This window comes from Vigna unguiculata, chromosome 7 (assembly GCF_037176805.1).
Source record: "Vigna unguiculata cultivar grain cowpea cultivar isolate G323 ecotype 2 chromosome 7, ASM3717680v1, whole genome shotgun sequence".
Classification (NCBI taxonomy): domain Eukaryota; kingdom Viridiplantae; phylum Streptophyta; class Magnoliopsida; order Fabales; family Fabaceae; genus Vigna; species Vigna unguiculata.
The window spans coordinates 6,096,434-6,108,681 of NC_140798.1; the positions used below are offsets into that span (position 1 = coordinate 6,096,434).

Genomic DNA, 12,248 nt, shown 5'->3' on the forward strand with positions numbered 1-12,248 from the left:
TTCAATTAGAGAGGGAATAGAGATGGATTAGCTATGAATTAGCTACAGATTAGCTACGGATTTTATCCCTCTCTAATTAGCTACCTGTATTTAGCTACGGAAAATTCCCTAGCAAATTGATAGTTAATCTGTCGCAAAATAGTTTAGCTACGGATTAGCTACGGATCAGCTACGAAATTGTCCGTAGCTAATATATAAAATTTTTGTAGTGACATATTTCAAAAGATGAATGACTAAATTGGTCCAAAGTTTCGAAATGGACTAATTTTAAAATTCATTGAAAGTTAAGGGAGTAAAAACATATTTAACCCTTATCCAAACACAAGGTAACACTTAATACTTTTTTAGACTTTGTGTAGTCTAACTTCTATTTTATATATATATATATATATATATATATATATATATATATATATATATATATATAATCATTCAAACCTATATAATAATGAAATGTTTTACACACTAAATAATTTTTTAGATGACCTATGATATTATATATTATTATTGTTATTAAAGTCATGGATTTCTTTTAATCTTCTCACTTAGGGATGACAAACATATCCATGTCTGCAGATATCCACGGGTAAATTCTGCGACGAATAGTTGATACCCACGGTAACGGGTAGTAGGTATTCTAATATGCGTTTATAAACGAGCCAGGTGCGAATATCATACTATCTGTATCCGCGGGTACTCGTTACTCACAAAAAATTAAATTAAAATTAAATTTGTTTTATTAAACTAAATTTAATTAAAATTAAAATTATATTTTATTAGATTAAATTTAATTAAAATTTAATTTATATTTTATTTTGTAATTTTATTTTAAAAATGTATAAAATATATTTTTTTAAAATATTTGTGGATATTCATGGATTTTAAAATATCCGTAGATATTTTTAAGCGGGTACCCAACGAGTAAATAGGTAGATTGCAGATGGAGTTTCGGATAATATTATCCGTGCTTGATCTGACCCGTTGTTATCCCTATTCTCACTTTCTTCCATTTTTTTTACTTAACACACTATTATAAACATTCTTATGAAGGTTTAATGTAAAACTTTGAGAATAATTTTTCTTATCACGATCATAAAACTTGATGAAAATATTAGTCTATTATCACACAGGTTAAATTACTCTTTTGGTCCCTCTATTTGTTATGAGATTTCAGTTTGATCCTCAAGTTTTTCGTTTTCTCAATTTGGTCATCATTTTCTTAAAAATGACTCAATTTGGTTCTCACCGTTAACTTTGACCAGACGGTGTTAAAGTCAATGCCACGTGTCAATTTATGGTTTTTTTGAATTTTTTGAATTTTTTTTAAAATTTTTTCACACATGTCACTTCATAATTGTGCCACGTGTCAATTTTTTTACACGTAGCATAACTGTGAAGTAACATGTGTAAAAAATGAAAAAAATGAAAAAAATTAAAAGAAAATAAAAAAAATCAGAAATTGACATGTGGCGTTGACTTTAACATCGTCTGGTCAAAGTTAACGGTGATGACCAAATTGAGTCATTTTTAAGAAAATGAGGACCAAATTGAGATAACGAAAAACTTGAGGACTAAACTGAAATTTCATGATAAATAGAGGGACCAAAAGAGTAATTTAACCTTATTTTTATTACCATTATTTTTTATGTTTCTATTACCAAATTTTTTGCTAATTTTTTTATTTCTTTATTTTACTTTTAAAATATTAAAATTAGTATATTTTAAAAGTAAAACATAAAGATAACCTTAAAATACAACTTATTGTTAAATGAAACACAACATAATGCACACTAGGATTTTTCAGAAAAGGATGGATATTGGAAGTGTGCATAACTCCATGTATAAATTCGTACTAACTTGATATAAAAAAATTGGCACTAAAATAATATACTAAGCAAAATTTTGATGTATTAACTTTTTAATATTTTTGAGCTAAAGTTATGAATCGCAACACGATTTCAATATTAGCTTTTAATTATAGTTCAAATGATTCTAATATAAATGTATTTTGATATTCCAATAAAATTGTTATAATATAAGGCTTTGCTTTCCTTTTTTAGGTAAAAACACAAATTCTTTATATAAAAGTCTTCTTTTAAGTACAATTTATTCATCTAGGTAACCTTCTTAAAAGTTAGAAAAACAAATTACTCCATTTTTTTAAATGCCATAATGTCTATGTCACTTCAACAATTTTGAATGAGAAATTCTTAGTTTTAAATCGTTAAAAATTTACACTAAGCTGTTTGGAACATGTTAATGATAGGGATGGCAATTAGGGCCTGGTCCGCGGGCCCGGCCCGTAGGCCCGCATAAAAAACGCGGGGCGGGCCAGGATAGTGAGCCCGCAGGCCCGCGCGGGTTCGGCCCGCATAGGCCTGCGGCCCGCACGGGCTAGCCCGCGGCCCGCGCGGGCCGGCCCGCAAGCCCGCATAAAATTAAAAAAAAGAAAAAAAACTTACACTTGTGTATGTTAATTACTTCTTTTATGGACTCTTGCATTAACATTTCAAATTCTTGTATAATTGGAAAAGACAAGTATTATGTAATTCTTAATGTGCTAAAATTTAAAGAATACATTGTGTATGTCATAGTATGAATATGATGAAAATGTTGAATTATCAATTTATCATCTAATTCCCCAAAGTCTTTACTTAATTTTGTGAACTTCTTAAAGTTTCCCAATTTTTAAACATTAAAAGTTTTATCATAAAAAAAATAAATAAATAAAAAAATAATAAATAAAAAGCGGGCCGGCCCGCGGGCCCGCGGATCCGCGGGCCAACCTTTATGCGGGGCGGGCCAAAGTATGCGGCCCGCATAAAATGTGCGGGGCGGGGCGGGCCGGCCCGCGGTGTGTGGACCTTATGCGGGACGGGCCTAAACGGGGCGGGCCGGCCCGCATTGCCACCCCTAGTTAATGATGCTTTTAAAAGAACAAGGTAATTGAATTTTGTTTAAAGTTATTGTCATATTTTCATATAATCAATTAATTTACGTGTTCAAGTTTGATAAGATGAGAATACTACAACCGAGTTTACCTCGGGTTGTGCAGGATTGTGGAACTTATATTGCAGATTCAGTGTAAGGATAAACCCATTTGTGCAGATGTTTTGAATTGTTTAAAGCAGGTAGCTTCTTGCCCCTCTTCTTGTATATTTATATTATTTTCCTTTTTCTTAGGATGTTTTTTTTTAATTGATGTTTCATTGAAGATCGCGGTACTTTGGAATGGTTGGGTTTCTGCATTTCGAATTTCAGATTGGTACGTGATCATATTGATAACAAGCTTGAGGATGAGCTCGTAGGGTTACTCTATTTTAGGGTTGAAACTTGAATTTGTTATTTATTCCCTTGAGTTTTTTCAATCTCAATGTATAGAGCTGCAGTAAAATTTTTATTTTCACCTTCATACCCTAGTCAAATTAGTATTTTTTAGTTTTTATATAAATAGCATTGATGTTATTGAACTGCATTTTGACTAGTTATAGACACCTGTTACCACCGACCTTGATTATTTGGCAAAAATGGGGGGTCTAAAGCCTATATTTTGTACTGTGATCTTGCGAATGTTTCTAGATTGTTTTTTGTGAATCCTGGTTCTTATACTTGCATTAAAACTGGGTATGATTCTTATTCAAAACGGCTCTGAAGTCTGAACTGCGATATGTTGACCTAAGTTAGTGGAGAAATTGCAGGTGGATAATTCTGAAGATATTTACAAGTTTTGGGAATTTCAAGTGATAGAAAAAAGAAGATAAACTTATGGACCGACTCAATGGTGCTGCCAATCTAATGATAGTGTCAGATCTTGATTTTACAATGGTAGACATTATAATTTTGATAATGATCTGTTTAAGGATTAATGCTTGGGTGAAATCTGGTGAAAATTGTGTATCTCACTGCAGGTAGACCATGATGATCCAGAGAACCTTGCTCTTCTCAAGTTCAATGCGCTGTGGGAAGCTTATTATCGTCATGATTCTCTGCTAGTTTTCTCCACTGGGAGATCGCCTACTATTTATGGAGATTTAAGAAAACAGAAACCTTTGTTGACTCCTGATATCACTATAATGTCTGTGGGTACTGAGATTACATATGGTGAATCCATGGTACCTGATGATGGTTGGAAACAGTATCTGGATCATAAGTGGGACAGAGACGTGGTTTTGGAGGAAACATCCAAGTTTCCTGAACTAACTTTGCAAGTATGTATCTACCTTTCTTGTCGGAATTTTTATACGTTGAATCATGCTCAGAAGAATGACCTGAAATGAATTTTGGTATTAGCTATTATATAGAAGCATTGATATTCATTTATCAACTTGTTTTCTTTGAAATTTCTGGAGTAACTGCAGTCAGAAACAGAACAACGGCCTCATAAGGTCAGCTTTTATTTGGAAAAAGGGAAGGCCCCAAATGTCGTCAAAGCTCTCTCAAAATGTTTGGAGAAACGCGGGGTAAGATTATAGTTCATAGATAACTTAAATGCACAAATTTGTGTACTTCATTTGAAGCTCTCTACCTACAATTTTTTTTTTTGGATCCTGTGCCATCTTTTCTCATCTGTAAAGACAAACAACTGACAAGTATATATAGATACTTAGTTGATTGGATTTTTCTTGATCTGATATTTTATTGACATTCTACAATTTCATTATATATATATATATATATATATATATATATATATATATATATATATATATATATATATATATTACAGTGACTTCTGATATTACTTTCTAATCTTTTCCAGTTAGATGTGAAAATAATTTATAGCAATGGTATTGCTCTGGATGTATTACCCCAAGCTGCTGGAAAGGGAAGGGCACTTGCTTTTCTACTTCAAAAACTAAATGCTGATGGACTTGGACCACGCAGCACTCTTGTTTGTGGTGATTCTGGAAATGATGCTGAACTGTTTACTGTGCCTGAAATTAATGGGGTCTTGGTTCGTAGTATTATAAGAATTAACAACTTCAACTTACAGTTGTTTGTCTTGTCTGCAAATGTGATTGTACTGTGAAAAATGATCTTTCTTCTCCTGAATTTGAAGGTCAGCAATGCACAGGAAGAATTGCTTCATTGGTATACAGAAAATGCACGGAGCAATCCCCAAATAATTCATGCAACGGAAAGATGTGCAGCTGGCATTATGCAAGCCATCGGTAACTTCTCTCTTGGTCCCAATGTGTCTCCAAGAGATATTGGAGATTGCATGTCCAGCAGGAAAGTTCTTGGTCCTAGCCATGAAGTAGTGATGTTCTACATATTTTATGAGAGATGGAGGCGTGGTGAAGTTGAGAATCCTAAGCAGTATATGCAAAATTTGAAATCAGTCTTTGTAAGTTTGATCCAATTGTAAGATTTTACTCACAACTGCAAATCCATTGCTAAGCCTAATCAGAGCTGAATCTTTTGCATACGTGAATAGTGAGTGAGATTTGAAATTGGAATACCTAGAACTGTTAGGGTATTGAAAGAAAGCAGAGAGAAGTTTAAATTGCATGAGAAAAGACATGGTGGATTTGAAAAGACGTTGTTTTATCATAAATAGTGAAAGGAGAAACACAACACATGAGAAGTTCCTGTTGATGTGTGATCTATGAAGTTTAGACTTTTATATCCCCAATTGAGGGACTTTTTATGTAGGTTTGGTTAATCTGAAGAGGAGCTGATGCTATTCTTTTCTCAATTTTTTTTTGTTTATTTGTAGCATTCTACAGGAAATTGTGTCCATCCTTCCGGAGTTGACCAACCTATGCATCAAGTTATAGATACCTTAGAAAAAGCTTTTGGTGACAAGAAGGATCAATACTATAGAGTGTGGATTGATGGTGTATCTTTTGCAGAGGTTAGTTTGGGTTCGTGGCTGGTCAAATTTGACAAATGGGAGACATCTGGTGAGATTTTTCTTAACTTTAATTCGTTAGTTTTAAGTTCTATTCTTCAATTGGCATCTTTATTTTTAATTCATTAGTCTTGAGTTCTATTCTTCAATGTGCATCTTTATTTGCCTCATTGCTTTCTGTTTGATATGAGCATTTGGGCTGGCAAGAACAGGTCTAAGGTTGTAAGAATACTGGGAGTTGCTGTGTTAATGTTTGAATTTTTTTTTTTTCCATTTTGAGACATTAGATATTGAAGAGAGTAACCTTTACTCTGAATAAATAAATTTAGTAGAAGAAAAAAATGGATGTCTGTTTCTAAAATAGAGAAACAAATCATGAGACAAAACATTATTCCATCTCCATGAAAAAATGGATTAGATTCCATCTAAGGAGCCTATTTCAAATTCCGGAACTAATTTCAATCTTTGTAATATCTAATATAAAGTGTAGAGATTAACTACAAAAGGCATACTACATCTATTGTATCACCAAATACATAAAATAATTTTATAATTATCAACAACTTCACAATTTGTAAGTGTTTCAGCCAAATTATATCGAGTAATATTTATGACCATATATATACTTGAGAAATACCTCTATATCTAATATTTACTTTCAAGGTATCAGTAATGGCCAGCTCTGCAGAGACCATGCAGTACTCATTCTGCAGAAAAGTACATTGGATTTTTTTCATTATTATTAAACTCATCATTGTATACCTTAGCATCTCAGTTATGCTAACATCCTAAAGAACACAAATCATTTGTCATCAAGGAACAACTTGAATATCCGAGAATTCCTTACATAACAAAGACAAATCAGTTTCTAACCAAAGCCTCCTATATCCAGCCATTTGAGAATGTTCAATGACCTAAGCAATCCCCACTATATCAGCATACAAAGACTTCTGCACTCTCAAAAAAGATAAGAAACTTCCAATATATTTATTCCTACTACCTCTAAACAGCCCCAGCGCCAGTGGCATTACCTGGACAGCCACAAGCTGCCCCATCTGTGCTCACTTTAAACCAACCTATATCCGGTCAAAGAACTTGCATTGGATTTTATGATCCAAATGATTGATAGCACGAGAGATAGTGATTGCTGATTTTCATGTGTTATTCTGTTAATAAATTGCCTAATTCAATGCAGCATGCCAAGCTTCCTTTTCTTGTTTTCAATTTTTACTCATTTTCATTGTACTATATGCTACTCCTCTGAGGCTGTGTAAACAAGTATTGGAAGATTTTCAGTCCTTTTATACAGTACTTTTACAAATCCTCTTTCTATATTGCTTACAATTCATTGCCTTATTAGACTCTGTACTGTCATCTAATCAGGGAATAAGTCACAGGGTTGTTTAACAAAGGTTTTGGTGAATTCAAAGGTAAGCCCTTACTCAATCTTTATCTCAGTTTTTATTTAGCACATAATTTTATCTTAGTATTCTGATCTTCATAAATCTATTAATAGGTTTGGATTTTGGCAGGTTGATGCACCACATCATTATACCTGGATGCACTTACATCAGACTTGGTTGGATGGCTTAGGAGAAAAGGATGAAGTGTCTTGGTTGTTGTAGTTTCTAATCACTTCTCTTTGGTTCAAGGTGAGTTGAAGCAGCAAGAATGCAAGATAAATGGTTAATAAGGGTATTTCATTTTATCTCTTATTGAATAATGATGTATTAAAAAAATTAGATAGATTTTTTATTAAATTAACTAAACTAATTAGATCAAGGTTTCTAACTTGGCAAAGTATTTCTGATTAAATAAGCTAGATAGATATACTAAATAAAAATAACTTATATCAGACATTATTTGGTGTTAAGTATAGTAATCTGTGTAAGCAGTGTAAAATAATTTAGTTTAATAAAATAAGTTTGTTGAAAAATATCTTTAAGATGAATAATTTAGTTTAGATGCAAAATAATCAGTTTATTTGCATTTTTTTTATGAAGTTGAAAAGGAAAAACATTTGTTGAAAAAAAAAATTATGAAGTTGAAAAGGAAAAATGCAAGAAAACAGTTTTCTTTTCCTCAAAGAGGAGTTAAAATCTTAGGATGTAAGGTATTCCAAACATGCTCATGTCATGTTATAAATTTGGGTTCTATGGTTTATTTAATTTTGACTTAAAATAAGAATGAAAATTTGAAATTTGTTAAAATGGTCTTACGGGTAAAGTTAAGTCTGGTTCGAATAGAAACATTAAGGATGGATTTGTTTAACTTGATCTTTTATTTATTGGCTAAAATATATGTTTAGTTCTTTGACTTATATAATCTATTTAATCTGGTTTCTATATTATTAAAAATTCAATTTAAACTCTCAATCGTTAAATCAGCATCAATTTTTACATTAGTAATGTCTTATATATGTCATTATCAAACAAATTAGGAACAAAGAACAAAATGGAAGAACTTAATTGAAATTTTTACTAATACAAGAACAAAATTAAATAAATTACATAAAAACAGAAACCATTAGTCAACTAGATCTCTCCTCTTACTTGGATTGTTTAGGTAAAGACAGTCCTTATAAGACTAGTTATTGAAGAATTTTTCATGAATGGTTTTAGAGGATATAAAAGGAGTTTAGCTTTTGATTGGTGAGAATGGATGAACTTTAGGAGATATAGGAGTGTTCCGTAAAATTAATTCCAGATGATATTATATGTGTTCTGGAAATTTTTTTCGAAATTCCATTCTAGAAAACTTGTTTCGAAATGTATTTCATGGATTTTGAAAAATTTATTCAGAAAATCTATATTTTGGATATCTCATTTTGAAAATTTTGTTTTGAAAAGTTTACGAAACTTATAATCCAAAATTTACTTTTATGGTAAAATGGTTATTTTACAAATTTGAGAGAGTGCATAAAGAAATTGTGGAGGTACAGGAAGTAAAACCCTGGAGTAACCCCTGTAAATTTAAAGTTTTATATATTTAATTTAAATTATTTTTCAATTTTATTTTTTTATTTTTTATTTAGCATTTTTTACTTATTTTGTATTTTCTAAAGTAATTTTTCTTTTAATTTTATGTATTTTATAACTTTTAATATTTTTAATATGTGTTTTAAAAAATAAAATAAAGTAAAAGTTAGAAAACATAAATTTTAAAAAGAATTAAAAATATTAAAAATAGAATTAATTTTTTGACTTCTGGAAGTCGACTTCGGAGTAATGTTTTTTGCTTCCGGAAGTCGACTTCCGGTAATAATTTTTGACTTCTGGAAGTCGACTTCTGGTGATACATTTTGATTTTCAGAAATCGACTTCCTGTGGTATATTTGGACTTTCGGAAGTTGACTTTCGGTGATATATTTTAACTTTCGGAAGTCGACATCCGGTGATATATTTTGACTTCCGGAAGTCGACATCCGGTAATATATTTTAACTTCCGAAAGTTGACTTTCGGTGATATTTTGACTTCTGGAAGTCGACTTTCGATGATATATTTTGACTTTCGGAAGTTATATATTTTGACTTCCGGAAGTCGACATCTAAAAATAATTTTGGAAGTGTGATGTCCGTGGATTTTTTTAAATGATCAAGGGTTTTTTGAGAATTTAAAGAAATTTTGGAGTGGCAGAAGAAATGCTTGTGTACTGACCCAATCGACCAGAGTCCAACCAAAAAAAACAAATATCCGCCATAAGCATGCCTAAAATTGATCCAAGTGAATACTATTAAATCACTGGGTTGTGCCTTTGAGAACCGGTCATAGTTTGGAGGGCTGGGTAGGTAAAGTCTTTAGCAAATAGTAACAAATTTACATTCTTACGAGATGTTTTGGCAAAAATAAAAATGTTTACATTTTTTTATCATCTTTTTATTTTATAAATATATGATTTATAATTTAAGTGTCCAAAAATAGAAAACCAAATTCATGACCTAAATAATTGAATATTTTAATTTAAAAGTACTATTTTGAATCGGATTACTCACTCTTTGCTTATTCTCTGATTTAGAATTCTAAATCTTGACCAAAACAAAATTCAATAAATTTTTTTGATTATTTACCTATGTGAAACTCAATTTACATTTCTAACCATGATAATCATCTGTTTATACTGATATATAAATATATGGGTTATCTTTTACATATAAGCATCCGAAGATTTTATACCGGAACAAAACCCATATCCAAAACACAAAGTTCCTCATGAATTACGTGTGCATTAGATTATGGTGATTTCTTGATGTACCGTTATAACAAAACGGTTTTACAGCGTCATGATCTGGTGTCTTATGCTGAGTCTTAGTCCACAAAGTTAAGTTCTCATAACTGAGCGGAAAGTTATTCATCGCTTTTGAAACGATCTAGTTGAATTTAGAAAGGACTAAAACGGTTATACGTATTGAAGATATATTTTCTTACGAAGAATTTAGGAACTAACGTAACTAAAGAAAAAAAAAATGATTTTCTGTTATTTTAGATTTTTTGCTTATAATCATGAAACCTGACTTAAAAGGGACACTTGAATTCATTCCCTTAATTAGTACTTAATGGCATTCTCCAACAGAAAATTATTCTCATAAATGGTAGAGATTTTATTAGTTGATTATGGTATATTTATTGTATATATTTAAGTACATTTTGGAGATTACCTCTCGAGATTACAGCTGCAGAAATGTTCAATGGATAATTTGTCCCCTTGTTTTTTAGGCTAATAAGAGGTGGTGATCAATTCTTAAAATATACGGTTTAAGGGGAAGAGAGAAGAATTAGAAAATTCTAATAAGAGAAAATAAATTTGATTGATAAAGAAAGGGGAAAGTGTGTATTTCATGTCTATCGAGCTAAATTTTTGCCACTAAAATTATATCCAAAATTTTGAAGTAACTGTTTAATGTTGGCTTTTAGTGTAGAATTGGAAGCAAATATGAAAGAAGTGAGCTAACTCAAATTCTATTCTTAAAACGCATTTGGACGTAATCAAATTAAAATTAAATTGTATAAAAATTGAATTATTTTAAAAAAAGAAAACTAACGAAAAATATTCTTACGCAAAAGAAAAAAAGTAGGTATACATCAACTTTGAAATGGTCTACTTTGAAAATTAATTTTGTTTTCAGTCTACTTGGAAAAATAAATGACAGATTTATTTGGAGAAAAAATTCCACGAATGCATTAAATATAGTTGATATAAGAAGTGCACAAAATCTCTTCCTCATCTCTTCATAGTTGACTACGTACAAAATCTCTTCCTCACTTATTGACTCTATTTAAAGCTCATGAAGGAGGTTGTAGGACTCTCCCCGGGGAGGTTGTATGACTTTGTAAGAATATAAGTTTGTTTCATTAGTGAGGGAGATTATAAGACTTTGTGTGAGTCAGAGTTTGTTGCATTAGTTAGGGAAGTTGTAGGACCGTGAAAGTTTGAGTTTGTTATTTACTAAGGAGGTCGTAGGACTTTGATATTCTGAGTTTGTTTCATTGGTCTGGAAGGTTTTAGATCTCTACGTGAGTCTTGTTTCATTGTTGGGAAATCGACTCGAAAGAACAATGGTTTTAAATGTGAAATATTTGGTTTATTTACTTGTTTTATTGGTTTTCATTTTTAAGAATATAAATTTTTAGGTTTCGTGAAAGATTATTGAGTTTGGAATGGATTTGATTTTCTAAATTAGAAATAAGATGTGTGAAAAAAATATGGAAAAAATTATAATTGGGAAAGACAAGGTTTTTAAGTTGTCTGTGGTGATATACCTATCTTTTTTGGGAATGTACTTAATATTCTTTCATATACTTTACTTTTAATAAAGAGAAAGATTATGGGTAAAAGTTAAATTTTTATATGTTCCAAAATTCTAAACAATTTGAGATTTATTTTCAAAACATGATTTGTGTCTTTATGTTAGCTTACTCTTATGTTTGCTTGTGTTTTGTTTTTTACTGTGATGATCGTGTTCTTTGAACCGGAGCAAGAGTAACTCATGTGCTGATACACGACATTGAAGGATAAGAGTTGTAATTTACTATCATGTTGTAATTCTACAATTTACAATTTTATAAATTGTTCACGATTTTAACTATAATTTTTACTTTAATCTCATAAAAGAGTAGATAAGAGACGAGAGATCATACAGCCGTGATCTCAGGACTGGTTAATTTCAAAGATTTTGAATAATAACGATCGTTAAAAATTACATCTACGCTAATTACATGTGTAAAATTAATTTAAGAAATTAAAATAGAGTAAATTAAATTAAATTTTTGAAATATTCTGAGAGGAGGCGAACGTTCCCTGCCTTTCATAGTGACTTTTCTTATGAGGATACAAGTAATGTTTTCAAAATTCAAGCGTAATGTGTACGTTAGGAGAAGGAGCACAGGTAGTATAAAA

The 12,248-nt window shown here is 31.0% G+C and overlaps 1 protein-coding gene across 3 annotated transcripts; it reads left to right on the forward strand.

Annotated features, from left to right (window-relative positions):
* Positions 1-2,973: 2,973 nt before the first annotated feature.
* LOC114190059 (sucrose-phosphatase 1-like) lies at positions 2,974-7,713 on the forward strand. 3 transcript variants are annotated; one of them, XM_085675528.1, is made up of 10 exons: positions 2,974-3,131; positions 3,216-3,265; positions 3,699-3,825; positions 3,909-4,208; positions 4,359-4,460; positions 4,760-4,954; positions 5,060-5,347; positions 5,720-5,906; positions 7,238-7,284; positions 7,371-7,713. In XM_085675528.1, the coding sequence occupies exons 3-10, from the start codon at positions 3,766-3,768 to the stop codon at positions 7,389-7,391; spliced, it is 1,200 nt and encodes a 399-aa protein (XP_085531654.1). In that variant the 5' UTR covers positions 2,974-3,131; positions 3,216-3,265; positions 3,699-3,765; the 3' UTR covers positions 7,392-7,713. The 3 variants fall into 3 exon arrangements, with proteins under 3 accessions (XP_085531654.1, XP_027934621.2, XP_027934623.2); XM_028078820.2 differs by having other exon boundaries at positions 2,975-3,131; positions 7,387-7,713; XM_028078822.2 differs by lacking the exon at positions 3,216-3,265 and having other exon boundaries at positions 2,977-3,131; positions 7,387-7,713.
* The last annotated feature ends 4,535 nt before the right edge of the window (positions 7,714-12,248 follow it).

Excerpts from the sequence above, each read along its gene's own strand:
- LOC114190059 (XM_028078820.2), top strand. The coding sequence starts at position 3,766 with ATGGACCGACTCAATGGTGCTGCCAATCTAATGATAGTGTCAGATCTT. Across the intron at positions 4,209-4,358 it reads TTCCTGAACTAACTTTGCAA|TCAGAAACAGAACAACGGCC; the intron begins GTATGTATCTAC and ends GAGTAACTGCAG. Across the intron at positions 7,285-7,386 it reads AGGTTTTGGTGAATTCAAAG|GTTGATGCACCACATCATTA; the intron begins GTAAGCCCTTAC and ends GGATTTTGGCAG.